Below are 18,970 nucleotides of genomic sequence, written 5' to 3'. Positions count from 1 at the left end.
GGGCACGGAATGAGTAATGTAGCACTAAAAATGTGTTTTGACTATGCTTTGATGACATCATAACCTTAATGGAATGCTAAAGGACATCTTCCAGTGTCCAAAGTTGCCAATTAAGTCTTTGCTCAAAAAGCTCAACTTCCTTTTTAGGAGAAAGAAAAGCAGGACTTGTGGCACCTTAGAGACTAAGAAATTTATTTATAAATTTATTTATAAATTTGTTAGTCTCCAAGGTGTCACAAGTCCTCCTTTTCTTTTTGTGGATACAGACTAACACGGCTGCTACTCTGAAACCTTTTTAGGAGAGATTTCTTCAGTCAAAATACCAAACTAGCCTATTTTCTTGACTTTTTTTTTAAGCTAAGGATAACTGTAGCATATAACAGAGACTTGTCTGTCACATAGAGCAAAAGGCCAACATTTTCAAACCCATTTTCTTAAATCCATTCAGCCCTCTGAAAATCAGGCCAATTTTATATTTGCGAGCCTAAATATGGATTTAGAAGCTGAACTTTAAGCACCCAGGTTGGAACATTTTGGACAGATTTTAATTTTTTTAAATTGTCCCTGAATGAAAGAGAACGTACACGCAGGCAAATGAAGAAACTCAATTTAATCTGCCAGATTTCTTCACTGTATTGGGGTAGCATCCTCTTCTGAGGTAACAATGACATCTGGAGGGATAGAAAGGCATGACTGGGCAGTTCTGCAGTGTCCTGATGAAAAACTATGACTAGGTTAAAAATAAATAGATAAATGTTGAGCCACTGAACACTCAAATCTAATTATCTGATTTTGTTGTGCCGGACACAAAATTGCAAGGGCGTTGATAAAAAAACAAATTGATGGAGGCAGCTTTCCTTAAGTAAAATTGCCCCAGGTACACTTGAGAGAATTACGAAATACCATAAGGGAGAGATTTTCAAAAATTAGTAAAAAGACTTTGGAAGCACAAGTCCCTTTGAAAGTTAATGGGACGTAGCTCCTAACTTACGTAGGAAACCTCACCTTACATGAACAACCACAGTACCATAATAGTCTGACTGTAGTAGCTCTACCTGCTACCTGACTGTTTCTAAAGAATGTCAGGACAAGAGGCTCAGGGCCAAATGGTGCTCTGAACTGTGAGGTGGCAGTGGGGGGAAGAGAGTGTATTAATGTGCTACTGTATACATTATGGTTACTATTCAGAAGCCTCAACTATTACACTGGGCATGGTGCAAAACACACAGTGAGAGACAGTCCCTGTTCCAAAAGCAGCTTACGATTGGAATTAAGGCAAAACATGATATGCTAGTGTAACAAACTAGGGTGGAGGGAGGAAGGGGTGGGTACTTAGACTGGAAGGTGTGGCAGGAAGGTGACATGAAGATACAGGTACTTAGACAGGCTATATACACAATTTACAGGACTGAGGGGGATTTTTCTTCTTTTTAAAAGATATAAATACAGAATAGATAGCAATATAATGGTGGCAGCAGTCTCTACTGGGCACCTGAATAGCCATTATCAGTTGGCAGTTTACTGGAGACATCACAATAGAAGTAGATTCTTAAAAGGGCATGGTTGCTGCTCTACAGATCAGTTCGGTGAGGGTGTTTGATGCATAAGTGATGGCATGGAAGAAGGCGTGATGAAATTTATGGGAGAAGCTGACAAGTGAGCAACAATGGTTGGCACCAATGGTAGAGTGGAGTGGAGGGGGGAATATAATATAAAAGAAAGGATATGTATGATGGTGTTAAATTGTGAAGGGGAGCAATTCATTTAGGCACTTCTGAAAATTTTACTCAAGAACAAGAGGCTTGTAACTATTTGATATGGGGGTAAATAGGGGGCCAGATGAGAGGCCTTTGAAAGGGAGACAACATGGCTACAGTAACAGGAAGACAATCTTAGCAGCAGCATTTTGAATGGATCTGAAGAGGGAATGTTAGGTGACAGGAAAAGCTTCAAAGTTTGAAGTCACAAGGGCCTGGATGAGAGCCTTAGTATATGTTCAGAGAGAAAAGGCTGAATATTGGAGATCTTATTGGGGAAAAAGTACAAGATAAGGACATGGCTTGGAGGTTGTATTGTATTTCCTGATATTCCAATTAACATATGGCGCACCTACATCAATACATCTAAGCATTTAAGCATGCAAAAGTAGCCAACGTTTTGATCACTTAATTGTATTACATCTGTTTTAGTGTTATATGGAAATGAATGCTAAGTAAGGACAATAAATTCAGAACATAACATTTTCAACTTATGGAATAATTAATGTCTATAACAGCTTTTATAGGCAGAATTGTTGAGGTAATGACACAGAGTCATTCATGCAATAATTAGATGTCATCCTGAGAATTACTAAGTTTTAAAAACATGATTCTCAGTAGCTCCAGTAATTTCTGATAGTAAATGTCTTTACAATAGCAAATAAGTAATATTGTGCATTTTCTAGCCTAACACAAACAAAATCTCCATTTTGCAATAAAAGTAATCTTGAAGCCATAATTAATTTGGAAAGTGTCTTAAATGACTGTGGTTTTCAAGAAAAATATTTACTGATAACTACTGAAAATTGAGAATAGCATATATCAGACTTTGGCTCAGTAAACCTTTAACATTTTATGTATTTTCCCCACATTTTATGATTCATATTTCACTCTGTGATTATGAAAATGTTTGGCAGACTGTGTCTATGTAGGATGATGTTCATATTTAGAAAGCTAGGCAGCTAAAGTACTATAAACATTTGGAAATGTTTTAATATTTTATCACAGTGAATTGAGATTCTGTGGCCTGCATTGTGCAGGAGGTCAGACTAGATGATCATAATGGTCCCTTCGGACCTTAATATCTATGAATCTATCTAAAAGTTATCCCTGCTGTATATCTTCTTCCATTCTGAGACAACAGTTGAAGATACATTGTTGCATATTATTGTACTCTAACTGACTCTGGCTATAGAATTGCAGTTCAATTTATCTCTCTAATTTTTAAATAAAATCAGGGAATTATACCACAGACATTTTAATCAATTGCATTGTGTTACTTACAGCTGCTCCAATGATCCAAGTCCTTTGAATGCGTGCTGGTCTATTGTGTGGATTTCATTCTTGTACAAGAAACTGCAAAAAAACAAATTATTGCAATGAGAAATAGCAGACTCAAACACTGCATTAACTTGTCTTCTTTTAGAATTAAGTCATTAAATGTATTAAGGACATTATGGAATCTCCTGAGTGACAAGGTAAAAAAATACGTATTGGATAAACATATCAGTATTTTTTTCTAATGCTAAAGCTAACCTATAGAGCATATACAGATATATTTAAGGAAAACAAGAGGCTGTTCAGACTGGATACTTGTCAGCAGAGCCAAGCAAACAATGCACAACAATCTATCACACATATTTAGCCTTTAAGACTATGATTTCCTTACATGTATGTTATTCAATTTTTTCCGTGGTTTTTTTTTTTTAAACACATTTCTGGGTTGATCACACGTGCTTATACTGTCATCTAAATCCACTAATTCTGGCCACTATTGGAGGCAGGATACTGGACAAGATGGACCAATATTTCGAACTAGAATGGCAATTCCTGCATAACTAGGTTCCCAAGTTGTGTTGGTTACTTGTGATTGCTCAGATGAGCTATATGGCATTGTACCTGTTCACTGAGTGGTTGATCTTATGAGCACTGCTGGTACAAAATAAAGTTTCTGTAAATATTTGAGCAAGCAAATTTCAAATTTACCTTTCAAATTCAAATTCACACAAACATTTGCATGCAAATAGTTGATTGTTTGAATCTTTGTGAAAAGCAAATACAAAAGGGGCATGAGCATAGCCCGAATGAAGTCATTTGCTGAATGAGAAGAATGTCACTCCCTAATCCTAGCATTTCCTCTTTTTAACCTTAACTATCTAAATATAGGTTTCAGAGTAACAGCTGTGTTAGTCTGTATTGGCAAAAAGAAAAGGAGTATTTGTGGCACCTTAGAGACTAACCAATTTATTTGAGCATAAGCGTAAGAGATTAACAGGAATCAAAACATGATTAGACATTTATATGAACAAGAACATCAGAGTTACAATAGCAAACATAAAAATAATATAATGTTATGACCAGAGTCATGAGGTCACGACACATGGTCTACAAGTTTTTTTTTTTTTCTTAACACATTCTTAGTCTTTGAAGAAATGGTGTAATATTAGTTTTTGTTATGCAGACATCGTTGAGACAAACTGGCAGATAGGGGAGTTTGTTTCTTGCTATATTTTCTATATTTGGTACCGCATAGTTTCTTGGGACCCATGTCTGTGTATGTTGGCTGATATTTTGGGGGAGCATTTGGGGTGCTGTTTGTGACTGCCTCTGTTCCAGGACTGGTGTACATGTGTAAATAAACAAGTTATATTAAAAATGCATCCTGACTCCATGTCACTGATTTCGCCTTCACTGGTAAATCAATCTTCCTCAAACATCCATTATTACTTGGCAAAGGGTGACACTGGTGTCAGAAGAAGGAGCAACAACAGCTAAAAGCTTCTGGAAAGAGCCATAAATCCACATGCTGCATGGCATAAGCCAACCTTCCACTGATAGGGGTCAGGAAGAAATCTTACCCATGGACAGGATATCCCTACTGCACAGTCTCTTGCACCTTCCTCTGAAGAATCTGGTACTGGCTACTGTGGGATACAAGTTAATGGGCTACACAGATAACTGGCCTGATCTAATAATAGTAAGTTGTATATTCCTTTGGATGCCTTCTAGCATGACAGACTTTGTCTCCCAAGACTAGTACCTATGAACAGGCAGTTGTGGGGATATGCTTTCCCCTAGGCTGCCTCTACCACATTCCCGGGAATTAGTTTACTTGTCTATTCATTTAGACCATGCTCCTCCCTCGAGTATGTGTGTCAGCCAAAGCTTACAAAAACACAAAGCCAAATTCATATACTGAAAGCTTTATAGGACTCTGGTTTCTTTCCATCCTCTACCAGTCTTAAAGTCTTAAAGAATCATTTTTTTAAACTTTCTTGCCTTCCATTTTTCTTCTCCCAACGGCCTCTTTTCCCTTTGTTCCTCTCTTCTATCCCTATTTTTGTCCTTCAGCATTATGTACTGGCATAGTTGCTATTTCTTAGTGAGTTTCCTGTTTGTGAAAATGCTATGACGAGGAACTTGTCATTGGTATGTTGGAAATAGGGTTTCTGTTTTTTCTGCTTCTTAAGTAGAAACAAACAAACAAAATAAACAAATTCCTCTTTTTGTTTCCCTTTGATCATACTCCATCTTTCTCTGAAGAAGTCAATCTCCCCAGGGAGGGCAGTTTCACAATCTGAAAAATACTGACTTAAAGGATGACAATTTCAGAAAATAAACAACATAAAAGTATGTGAAAGTTATACACCAAGATATGCCGTCACTAGTACTAAAAGACCTCTTGGCCAAATGAAAACACACTAGACTGCAGGACAGCATGTTGCATGTAAAATCATTCATAACAAAGGCCAGAACTACACTACAAAGTTTTGTCAGCATAGCTGTGTTGGTCGGGGTGTGAAAAAACACACACATCCCTAGTGAAATAGCTATCCCAGCAAAACCCCCAGTGTAGATGCAGCTGTGTCAACAGAAGAGTGCCTCTGTCTGCAGAGCTAATGTCATTCGGGGAGGCGGTGTTACTATGCTGACAGAAAAACTCCTTCTGTTGGCATATGCTGCACCTGCTGCTATAGCTATGTCCACAAAGCATCTGTAGGGTAGACAAGGCCAAAGAGTGTGTACGAACTATTGGTTGAATGAAGAGAAAGCAAATTGACTTAACTGCAAATCAGACATTGCAAAAGTAACTCTCAAAGTCCTCTCTCCAGAAACAAACATGAGAATGTTGTGTGTTAATAAAAAGCGCCAAAACCCCCACAAATTAACATTTAAGGGAAAATGAAAGGCATCTGCAGCTTACACAAGCAGACCCTCTAAAACAGATTTTTCTCTCTTGAATTTTGCAAAGTACGGCTGCAATAATAAAATTTCACACCAGGCACTTCCTCACTTGCCTGAATTACTAGGAGAATTGTGGCATGAATTTAAAACATACCACTGATTTTAAAAGCTGAGTGTGAAATAGAAAACAAAACGACAAAATATTGTTACACCGCTAGAAGCAATCCCAGCTTTGGCGTAACAGTTACAGTTTTAATGGAAGTGCCCTGCTCCTTGCCATGGAAATGCCACTATTTCATGGATCACTTATACCAGTTAAATGCAGCAGAATGTCACCAAATAAAAGTTAACCTTGGCACGAAGGAAATCCCGATTCAAAGCTGCCACTGAAAATCATACACCAAGTCTAGAACAATGAAGAGTCTTAAGGCAAGATTTCACTAGCACATCTATATGAAAGATCTCAGCTCAGATAATCTGCTCCCCCCCATCACAAAGGTGCAAAACTGGAACAGCAGAATCTCCCTTTTCATTTGCAGAATAATTCATAAGTGACTGATAGTAAATCCTACACCTCTGTCTCTCTTAGGGCTTTAGACTGCCTCCCCACACCGTGGTATCTGAGTGCCTTCCATGTAAAATCATCAGCAAAGTCCCAAATGGATTTCCTGACATCTCTGGCGCTTATCCCTTTTACGTGTAAAAACTTTGCGTGGGGTAGGATTTGGGGTGGTGGCCTCACAGTTCAGAGCTGGCTGCACCTTTGAAGCTACACCTATTTTACCTAAAGCTTAAGCAGACCTAGCTGATCCCACATACCCCACTTCTGGAACTCGGGACAGTCTGCACTGCAGGACACTGCCCCCCCATCTCTCCTGAGCTTCAGGGGTTGGGTTTTTATCCACTCAAAGTTCTTTCCTTCAGTTTCCCCCTGGGCCAAACCAGGGGTGTTGAACTCACCATTGTCAGAAGTAAATGACAAGGGGAGTGACACCTGCTTTGTCACTTCAATTATCGGTAAATGGATGCATCATAAGGGAGCCCTCCCCGGAAATCTTCCTCAGTTTCCCCTTTACAGTGCCCCATGCAAAGGAATATTTTCTCTTGCAGCAGCAAATTCAGATCCTTTTATACATATAGAGGGCCACACCCTGCAGATCCCTTCTAGTAAAAACAGTTCCTCTCAAAAACCCAAAATAAAACAAGGTCAGAACACAGCAGCTCTTCAACCCCATTCTAAGGTCATCCTTCCCAGTTTACGCACTTGAGAGTCATTAACCATTCTGTCCCAGTTCCTTTAGCTCCTGTTCCAGGGTCCAACTCTCCAGGCATCCTATCTGAGAGTTCCAAGACCTGCTTCCCTCCCACAAGTCTTCTCCCATTGCACCAAGTCAGCTCTCCCATTAGAGAGATCTCTGCAGTGTTTCAGGGGAACGTCCCTCCATGACCAACACTATATAAACATATATATTTACCTGCTTTAACCTCTCAATAACTCTTATTTACTTTTCTTAGCTAACACATTTTTAATTAGTTTTCTATAGAATTGGCTGCCAGTGTTGTCTTTGGTAGATCTGGAGTACCAATTGATCTGAAGTAAGTGACTGGTCTATAGGGACTAAGAGCCACCTGATGTGGTGTGATTTTTGGTTTAAGCAACCATTATCACAAAGTTCAGTTTGTCTCAGTGGTGAGATAGACTGGAGAGTCTAACGGGACTGTATGTGACTCCATAAGACTGGTATATTGATCCAGTTGTTTCTGGTTTGATGAAACCTCATTATAGAACGTACCAGCAGTTTGGGGTGTCTGCCCTGTTTTCTGACAGTCTACCCTGAGTAAGGCATTCACAGTTGTGATTCACTCCAGACATCATGACACTCCCATGCTGCCCTTTAACTTTAGACTGACTTCCTTGACCTAATCTGACAGTCCCACAGCCTCTCTGTACCAAGACCTACTTCTGCTGTGATGCTTACTAAATATTAGACTACTACACTGAAGGGTACCCTAGAGATATATGGTTTTATACACACTCATAGATTGCACCTCACTTCAAATTAGACAGTTAGGGAAACATGGTGCCTGCTCCTAAGATCTATCTGTTTGTAAAGCACCTAGCACATCAGAGCATGATCCTGATTGGAGCCTTTGATCCACAGAGTAATACAAAGAAAGAAAGAGAGGGAAAATATATGTGGGGGTAATTGTGGGTCTAAAAATCAGCACCAAAATATTTTGGCGATGGGACAAATGACAAAGTATGGGATTCTCATGCTCAGGAGCTCTCATGTCTTCAGGAATCACCTCAATTAGCACTAGCCTTGGAAATTACATGTAATAGTTTGTTGGCAGAGGAGGGTATATTGATTGGGCTTGGATTCCTATTTTAATCATAAACATGGTTAAAGATTTTACCTACACAAGAAAAAAGGAGAGAATCCACTGTGTTACATGTTGGGCAATTTCTCAGAAAAAACATTTACTGTTACCCATTTGAAGAACACATTTGCCATATGTTTGGGACTGTTTAGCTAAAGCTAGGAAAGTCATACATCAGACCAATCAGTTCAGGACACTGACAATACAAATTTGTTATTACATAGCACTCTTACGTTCTGTAAAAGCTTAATTTGCTTCTTGGGCTCTCCATATTTATGAAAACAGTTACATATTTTAGCGAATAAGGCTAAAGAGCTTTATAAAATAAATTAGGACTGAATAGGTTACAGGAGACAAATCTGTGTCAATTAAATAGGGACACACCCAAACTTTTCTGCAGAAGAGCGTGATCTTGATGTAGATATTGTGTTTTGTAATGATATAGATTAACAACAATGTAACATGGGAAAGGACATATTACACTGAAGAGAAATACATTAAAATCAGAATGTATATTTTCAGTGTTAGCTGTGGTTGTGAAAACTTTCATGACAATTGTAAAAAGCAAAGTTTAATATATGACGGCTTAGTCTGGAAAGTGAAGTGATGTGCTCAGTGCACTGATTAGCACTTGGATGAATGAAGCCAATTTCCAACCTTCCCAGTGGAGAACAAGTGCGTCAAGTGAACGAGATTATGCAGGGAAAAGATGACAGCCTTAACGTTTCCTTTTGAATTGTCACCCTATACACTGTGATTGTTTGATGGACAATTTTTTTCCTTGAGGATTAAGAAGAAACAAATTATCCATAACCTTTCTGTCTAGCCAGATGCCATGACAAGAAAAGAGAAGAGCAAATGTAGGTCTCAATTCTGTCTTCTAAGCCGCACTGCAGATCTCCAAAGTTTGAAATAACTTGTGAGTTAGAAGAACTACCAGATGCTTCTATGCTCAATTCTTGTTCCACTTAGGTTAGTCCATCTTCAGAAATTTGCATAAGAGCAGATATGTATGTTCCCCCATGTTTGTTATGTTATGACAAAAAATGGCTTGACCTACATTAAAAAAATTATATAGGTTTGTGTATGCCACTATCAAGAACAAGCAGAATGGACCAAATATACTAAATTCAATGACAGCAAAACGATAATGGAATAACATATGTTTGAGCTTGTAGAGAAGGATTGGCAAGTCCATAGTGCTTCACTTTTCCACAGCAGTGGTGGTAAGGGGGTGAATGAATACATAATGGTAATAATATTAAACTTCATTCACAACCAGCTTTTCTTCTCCCTCCACGTCCATCATTGGGAAATTCATTGGATAGTGAAAAGAACAAGAGTACTTGTGGCACCTTAGAGACTAACAAATTTATTAGAGCATAAGCTTTCATGAGCTACAGCTCACTTCATCGGATGCATAGAATGGAACATATAGGAAGAGATATATATAGATATATATACACACACACACACAAGTTGGAAGTTATCACACAAATTGTGAGAGGCTAATTAGTTAAGATGAGCTATTATCAGTAGGAGAAAAAAACTTTTGTAGTGATAATCAGGATGGCCCATTTAGACAGTTGACAAGAAGGTGTGAGGATACTTAACATCGGAAAACAGATTCAGTATGTGAAATGACCCAGCCACTTCCAGTCTATTCAAACCCAAGTTAATGGTATCTAGTTTGCATATTAATTCAAGCTCAGCAGTTTCTCATTGGAGTCTGTTTTTGAAGCTTTTCTGTTGCAAAATTGCCACCCTTAAATCTTTTACTGAGTGGCCAGAGCGGTTGAAGTGCTCTCCTACCAGTTTTTGAATGTTGTGATTCAATTTGTGTCCGGACAATCTCTGTGCAAAAGAATAAATGGTTTGGCCAATGTACATGGCAGAGGAGCGTTGCTGGCACGGGATGGCATATATCACATTTGTAGATGTGCAGGTGAATGAGCTCCTGATGGCATGGCTAATGTGATTATGTCCTATGATGGTGTCACTTGAATAAATATGTGGACAGAGTTGGCAATGGGCTTTGTTGCAAGGATAGGTTCCTGGGTTAGTGTTTTTGGTGTGTGGTTGCTGGTGAGTATTTGCTTCAGCTTGGGGGGCTGTCTATAAGTGAGTGGCTCATTTCTGCTATTATGTTCTAACTTTGCCCTTTTGTTTCTCAGAACTTCCCTTTAACTATGACACTGTCATATATAATCACATATCTGCAAGCCCAGGATGATGTTTCAGCTAAAGATTCCCTGGAGGAAGTGGAATCCTGAGATGGCATAAAACTGGCACAGCAAATCTAAGATGCTAGCACAGACGGCACATTGGAGACTGGATGGGAAATTTCAGGGAACTGTGCTCCTAGGATCCTCTTCACCATAATGTCCCCTGGGTGCCATTACAAAATGGAGGAAGTTCCAGCAATTACATTATTTTAAACACAGAATAATAGAATACATAGATCCTGTGTTTACCAAATGGTTAAAAAAAATGTTATTTATTAATTAATTAAATGTATGTGTAAAACATTCACTTATATGTTGGAGTTACAAGGAAATCACAAAAGCTTTACTTTAAATTGTAGGATTTGGAATAAAATAAATTGTGATACTTGTGCAAACTCAAAATCCTCATGAGAGAAAAGGCTTTCGCCTTGAACTAAAACATGAATTTCCAGAAAAATTAACTTTGAATGAGAACATGGCATTTACTTATCTGTTTATTTGAATAGTTAAAGGGCTATTTTTCTATACACTGAGTTGATGAAAGGACTATATGCAACATGAATCTTTTAATATTTATTATGTTATTTGGATTCACAATCATACTGAGAGTTTCAGGAACTTTCATCTGAAAACTATTTTCATGATACCTTAAGGCTGTTCTCATTTGTCTCATTTGAACCTCATGGTTGCACTCAACAACAACAAAATAATAAGCATCACAGACAGTGTAATGGATGCTCTCAGGAGCAAGTTTAATTTTAATAGCAAACAATTCAACCTTAAGGTGTCATGAAAACAGTTTTCAGATGAAAGTTCCTGAAACTCAGTATTATTGTGAATCCAAATGGTACCTAACCGAAGGCACATTTTTCATACACAAAAAACAATATGGAATATCACAGTTATGTCAAACCTTATTTACATATGGGAGATGCATAGAAAAAATAGAACAAATGAGACTCAGATTCTTCAAAAAAACAAAATCAACAGGTGCAGTCACACATGCAAATTATATTTTCAATGGAAACTAATGAAAGCAGTAAAAAAAACCAACAACCCTGCACTGGTGAACTGAGGGCCTGATCCTACACATCCTTGCACCCTGGGCAGTCATTTGCATCTGTGCAAATGCTCTAAAATCAGAATGGTACCATTCAGCGTTGCTGCTTCGTTATGTCGCACTGTACAATATTCAGTGTGTGCACACACACAAAGTATGACAGCTTGCAGATGAGCAGACAGTTTTTTAGCCAGGACTGACAATGCTTCCTAACAAGAGCATACAGCATTTATAGTCAAAAACACAGAGGGTTAACGATCACTCTTTATCACTGAAAATATTAAATTTCCATTTTGACTTACAGGTATTGCAGATTTTCAAGCCCTTCAAAAGCATTTCTGGAAATCTTCTGGATTTGGTTGTTATTCAGAAGACTGTAAAAAGGCAAAAAAATAGTACTATTTTAAGAATCATACACAACAATTTAATTCTCAATAACAGCAAGTTAGAAAATAATAAAGATCATCTGATTGAACCAAAGTAGATTTAAATATTTTACCAACATAGACTATTAAAACATATTTTAGCATTAAGAAAAACTAGAAGTGTGTGGAACAATTTTTTTCCCAATTAAACCCCTCTCTTCATGGTTGCACTCAATAATCATAAAATAATTAGCATCACAGACAGTGAAATTGATGCTGGCAGGGACAAGTTTAATTTTAACAACAAACAATTCATACACAAATTATTCACCAAAACTCTGCACTGCCTGTCTGGTAAATGAAAATTATAATATTTCTGTATTAGAGGGACACTGTTTTCCCTTGAAGTTCACATGATGGATGAAATCCTGACTCCACTGAAGTCAACAGTAAAAGTCTCATTGAGTTCAGTGGGACCAGGATTTCATCCAAGGCATTTCCATGAAGGACGGAAATGTATTTTTTCATTCAGGTACCCTGTCTAGGCACAGATACTTGAACTACACTGAAAGTAAACTAATCAAGGCAGCTGCATCTGAATGTGTTAGGGAAAAGAACTCATTGTGCAGACTTCAGTATTCCAGCAAGTCCTGCACCACACTAAAATGAAACAGTCCTTTCGAAGAGCATGTCAGACTTAAGCCCTTCATGTGAACAATTCATTTTTGTTGTGTTTTTTTCTTGTTACTGTTAAAGTCCGACACCAGAGGCAAGCCTGTCCATTTTGGGAAAGAAAATGGTTTAGTCTTCAAAACTTCAGCAAAAAGTATTAAATTCTTAAAATAAAGAGGGCACTTTTATGCACTTATAAGTGAAAAGGTACATACAAACATTTTTGGTGGATAAGAGATCATAAGGGCACCAGAACATAGATTTTATTCCACCACTTCCATTTTCCAGATGTAGCCGTGAGAAGAGTTTCCACCTCCTTGGGGTAAATGTGGTCCCACCTCTTCTGTGACTTCCAATCTATTGAAATCTTAGGTCTCATTCCCCATGGATCATCCCTTGTGTAGTCATTTACACCTGCGCAAAGAGTATGCAAAGCTATACCATGCTGTATATGGAACCTCAGCTTTGGTGTTTCCTAACTTTTTGATGCCTGACCATTCAACCTTAATGTTCCCTTGACATACGTATGGAACATATCCTTGTGATAAGACAGATACAAATGAATACTCTATCTCTGTATTGTACCAGTTTTGAGCTTCAAATGTCTGAATAGTATTCTCCTATTTCTGATATTCAGTTTTTGTTCTGTACAATCAATAATTTAGGCAAAAAAGGTCTAGTACTGGTCTAGATTACTTTTGAACAAATAAGATGAGTTAATAAATGTTTCAAATGTCTCATATCTGTGGAGTCATGATTTCCCAGTCATAATTTGTTAGGAATTTGGATAATCCAAAGATACGTTACATTTTGATCTATCTTTCAGGCTTACTTGGAAATGTTTTAATTCATTACAGAAATGGAATACATTTAAATCATTAACAATTGAATGTGTTTTATAATCAGAAACGTCACTTTCCAGGGTTTTATTCAAAGCAATTTTTGTCTTAAATATTTTTGTGCTGTAATATTGATATATTATACATATTCCTGGCAATATCTTGGTTATAGTAGTTACAAACTACTTCTAAAGTTTGGTTGGTGTATTTTTCATACAGTATCTGTACAATTTCTGGATGAGATCTTCTGAGATAAAGATGGGAAAATGAGGATGAAAAGTAAAACAATGTTCTCAGTAAGGACATAGAAACCAATCTTAAGAGGGCACTTTGATTTTTAAGGTTTGATAAATAAAGAGTCCCAAATGATGATTCAAGAGGAAAGACAGAAATTCAGAAGTTCATTATGAGGTACAGAAATAAGAGTGACTGATGACAGCACTAGTGCTTATCCTTCAAATCACTGAATGAGAACATGAAACCTGAGTGGGCAAAGGAAGAGGGCACAGAGCCCTTATAATTACTCAATACCAGAATAGCAGATGTACACATTTCAAGTCAGACTATCATATTGTAAAGATAGATAATTATTTTACCTGTTCCTAGTTTACTTTTTAATTGCAAAACCAATGAATTAAATACAATAAAATGTGAGCTAAGAAGTGTATCATGCATATTTTACTTATCTATGTACCTGAAGGACACCTGTCACCAACACTTTAGTATCTGAGCACCTCCCAAATATTTAAAAATAGATAAAACAATGTCAGTCTCTCTCTTTCTTCGTTTTTAGTCTGTAGGACAAATAACTTACTAGGTTATTATAAGCTTTTAAGTGTGTGTGCGTGCACACATGCATATGTGTATAGAATTTTACTAAGAGAAGCTATATTAGAAAAAAAAAAGTTTTGAATTTGTTCTGAATGTGGAGAGGTCTGTGATCTTTCTTATTACTTGCCAGAGATGGTTCCATAGACTTGGTCTAGCTCCCATGAAACTACTGCCTCCTACATTTATGTGCCTTCCCCAGTGGTCAACTGTTGCAAAGTTTCAGTGGAATACGGCCAATCAAATTGGAGACTTTGAATATTAAGGTACAGAGAATGAACTGGAGTTTGTATTCTCTATATTGTGGCTTTTATTTTGAAGTTTATGAAAGGACTTCACAAACTTTGTATACAGACCATCCTGCCATTGAAATGCAGCCACCTCTATAATGAAACACAGCGAACAGTAATAAATCCAACAGTTTAGGATAAGAAATGAAGAACAATACCATAACCGTAGTGAATTTACGTACTGTCAGGCCTGTGCCATGGGTCAGTCCTGGGGCCGGTTTTGTTCAACATCTTTATTAATGATTTGGATGATGGGACTAATTGCACCCTCAGCAAGTTCACACATGATGGGGGAGAGGTAGATATGCTGGAGGGTAGGGATAGGGTCCAGAGTGACCTAGACAAATTGGAGGATTGGGCCAAAAGAAATCTGATGAGGTTCAACAAGGGCAAGTGCACAGTCCTGCATTTAGGAAGGAAGAATCCCATGCACCGCTACAGGCTGGGGACCAACTGGCTAAGCAGCAGTTTTGCAGAAAAGGACCTGGAGATGACAGTGGACAAGAAGCTGGATATGAGTCAGCAGTGTACCCTGTTGCCAAGAAGGCCAACAGCATATTGGGCTGTATTAGTAGGAGCACTGCCAGCAGATCCAGGGAAGTGATTATTCCCCTCTATTCGGCACTGGTAAGGCCACACCTGGAGTATTGTGTCTAGTTTTGGTCCCCCCACTACAGAAGGGATATGGACAAATTGAAGAGAGTCAAGCAGAGGGCAACAAAAATTATTAAGGGGCTGGGGCACATGATCTACGAGGAGAGGCTGGAAGAACTTGGGTTATTTAGTCTGCAGAAAAGAAGAGTGAGGGGGATTTCATAGCAGCCTTCAACTAGAATCATAGAATATCAGGGTTGGAAGGGACCTCAGGAGGTCATCTAGTCCAACCCCCTGCTCAAAGCAGGACCGATCCCCAATTAAATCATCCCAGCCAGGGCTTTGTCAAGCCTGACCTTAAAAACTTCTAAGGAAGGAGATTCCACCACCTCCCTAGGTAACGCATTCCAGTGCTTCACCACCCTCCTAGTGAAAAAGATTTTCCTAATATCCAACCTAAATCTCCCCCACTGCAACTTGAGACCATTACTCCTCGTTCTGTCATCTGCTACCACTGAGAACAGTCTAGAGCCATCCTCTTTGGATCCACCTTTCAGGTAGTTAAAAGCAGCTATCAAATCCCCCCTCATTCTTCTCTTCTGTAGACTAAACAATCCCAGTTCCCTCAGCCTCTCCTCATAACTCATGTGTTCCAGACCCCTAATCATTTTTGTTGCCCTCCGCTGGACTCTTTCCAATTTTTCAACATCCTTCTTGTAGTGTGGGGCCCAAAACTGGACACAGAACTCCAGATGAGGCCTCACCAATGTCGAATAGAGGGGAACGATCACGTCCCTCGATCTGCTGGCAATGCCCCTACTTATACAGCCCAAAATGCCATTGGCCTTCTTGGCAACAAGGGCACACTGTTGATTCATATCCAGCTTCTCGTCCACTGTAACCCCTCGGTCCTTTTCTGCAGAACTGTGCCGAGCCATTCGGTCCCTAATCTGTAGCGGTGCATGGGATTCTTCCGTCCTAAGTGCAGGACTCTGCACTTGTCCTTGTTGAACCTCATCAGATTTCTTTTGGCTCAATCCTCTAATTTGTCTAGGTCCCTCTGTATCCTGTCCCTGCCCTCCAGCTTATCTACCTCTCCTCCCAGTTTAGTGTCATCTGCAAACTTGCTGAGGGTGCAATCCACACCATCCTCCAGACCATTTATGAAGATATTGAACAAAACCGGCCCCAGGACCGACCCTTGGGGCACTCCACTTGATACCGGCTGCCAACTAGACATGGAGCCATTGATCACTACCCGTTGAGCCCGACAATCTACCTGAAGGGGGGTTCCAACGAGGATGGAGCTAGGCTCTTCTCAGTGGTGGCAGATGACAGAACAAGGAGAAATGGTCTTAAGTTGCAGTGGGCGAGGTTTAGATTGGATATTAGGAAACACTATTTCATTAGGAGTGTGGTGAAGCACTGGAATAGGTTACCTAGGGAGGTGGTGGAATCTCCATCCTTAGAGGTTTTTAAGGCCTGGCTTGACAAAGCCCTGGCTGGGATGATTTAGTTGGTGTTGGTCCTGCTTTGAGCAAGGGGTTGGACTAGATGACCTCTTGAGGTCTCTTCCAACCCTAATATTTTATGATTCTATGGTCAGAAGCTAGAGTCTAGGGTCCACAGCAAGGCAAGACCTGGAGCGGAAGCAAGCAGGCAGTTTGTGCCATTGCTCAGTTAGCTCTCCATGATGACTTCTTGGTTTATATACCAGAATAATCCAACCTGTGGGCTATAGGGGGCCGCCACTCAGGCCAAGCTGGGCTGTACTTCCTGCAATACCTTGCTTCACAGGGCCCTCCAGTAGAAACTCACCTTGAGCTACCGATGATGCAGAAGCACTGGCAGCCCAAGAACCCTCATAGTTCCAGGTTCTAGTCATGCAGGTTCTTATAGATAGGTATAGAATCATAGAAATGTAGGGCTGGAGAGAACCCCAAGAAGACATCAGATAACAGATCCCTGTGCTGAGGCAGGCCAGCTAAACCTAGACCATCCCTGACAGGTGTGTGTGTAACCTGTTCTTAAAAAGTGATGGGGATTCCACAACCTCCCTTGGAAGCCTATTCCAGAGCATTATAAGCTCTTCTAAGTTAGAATTTAGCCAAGACACTGAGACTAAAACCTCTACTCTTGGTAGAAATGCTATAGTATGATTTCATGTGGTCAGGGCTTCCATTTTACATTTTGTACAGAAGACTGCAGCACAACACTAGCTAGCATTATAATATGGCATCTGTTCAGGATTGACTGAAAGGAAAGAATGGCCCTTAAGTAATCCTAAATGTGACACACAGAAGTGCTGATATGAATCAACTTTATTTTTCTAGATCTAATCACATGACATGGGTCAGGGTTACAAAAGACTAACTCCATCACATGGCAGGGGTCAGAATCCACTTACTCCACTGGCTGTTTTTACACAATCCAATTACTGGCCCACCCTGATCCTGATCCTGTTTAGATCATGAGATTTAATGCAGATCTCAACAAACGACGACATAATTCTAGCCCTTATGAAGTCAAGCCACATACAGTTTGCAGCGTATACAGCTGCTGAGTCTATTTAAAGTGCCTGCTTAAAACATCAAGGATATCTCTATAAAGAATCACAATTCCTGTGAAGCAGCAATCTCAGCTATGTTCACAGAGGTTTAAAGGAGCAATTAAAGTGTGAAGAGCATCACTGTTTACCATGGTTCAGCCACCTACACAGACCAGTAGAATGATTAATGAAAAAAACAGCCAGTAAGAATGGAATCTAAGTATAAGATGAAAAGTGGCAGAAAAATAAATTACACAAGACCTATTCATGCAGAGTTTGAGCCTTCAGGGGAAAAGGAAGCTGTACTAATACACTTCAAACAGTTGCTGAATATGCAAAACAAATATGGACATTTTTTCTGGCAAGTATTTATAATATTTTTAAAAATATAAATCTAAGACGAGGCAGAGGGAGGGGGTAAGTTTATCCTTGCCATTCCAAAACTCAGCCCCTTAAAGCATCATTCCTTTTTCTTGGCGGTTAGGTTTTGCATACATTTTTAACTCTGCATTTTAGACCTAGGACATATTCGGACAGTAAGGGGGAATTTGCTGAAGTAACACCCTTCCTTTGGGAATGGGTTGTGCTTCTGCTACTGCTGAAAGAGGGAAAGAATCTCCTCTGTTGTTCTTGGTTTGTTTTTTTTTACCCCATCTCCTCCTTTGTCCTGTGGTTCTGAGAGGTTGTTTTCTGTATTTTTCCCTTTAAAAATCTTTGCCTGTTGCGAGAGCTAAACAAACTCCATGTGGACCACCTTCAGCATGAGATATATGAAGTAAGAGGAGATGCACCTTTTATAGAACATAATGACTTTGAGCAATAAAAAGTCACTTGTAATTTTGAAGTGCTGCAGAAGCACCGGGGACAACTCTGAATTTGACAGCAAAGTCTAATCGACAGTCTGCATGCATTAGACTCATCCTTTGCATTTTCTTCCTAAAGAAGACACTTGTATTATTCCTTGAAACAACTGATGACATCACATTCCAGCATGCAAGCCACCACTTAAGTAATGAACAGGCCTTACACTTACATAGGCAGAATGGCCTAGTAGATATAACACTAAACTAGGATTCAGGAGACCTGGGCTCTATTCCTGTCTTGACTGTTCGGTGTTTTTGGGTAAGTCAGTTCACTGTTCGGGATCTATTTCCATATCTGTAAAATGGGGGATAATGATTTTGGCACACTGTACCTCCGGGGAACATCCTACCCCCACATGTTC

The 18,970-nt window shown here is 39.2% G+C and overlaps 1 protein-coding gene across 1 annotated transcript in view; it reads right to left on the bottom strand.

Moving 5' to 3' along the window:
* PXDNL (peroxidasin like) overlaps positions 1-18,970 on the bottom strand; it is a 270,806-nt gene that overhangs the window by 123,667 nt on the left and 128,169 nt on the right. The window contains exons 3-4 of the mRNA XM_077808684.1: positions 11,912-11,983; positions 3,042-3,113 (exon numbers count right to left, since the gene is read on the bottom strand). Of these exons, the coding sequence (XP_077664810.1) occupies positions 3,042-3,113; positions 11,912-11,983 (144 nt within the window). The remainder of the gene's footprint in view (positions 1-3,041; positions 3,114-11,911; positions 11,984-18,970) is intronic.

The sequence above is a fragment of the Eretmochelys imbricata genome, chromosome 2 (assembly GCF_965152235.1).
Source record: "Eretmochelys imbricata isolate rEreImb1 chromosome 2, rEreImb1.hap1, whole genome shotgun sequence".
Taxonomy (NCBI): Eukaryota; Metazoa; Chordata; order Testudines; family Cheloniidae; genus Eretmochelys; species Eretmochelys imbricata.
Note: the sequence above shows the minus strand (reverse complement) of the source record. Positions and strands in the feature narration are given on the sequence as shown.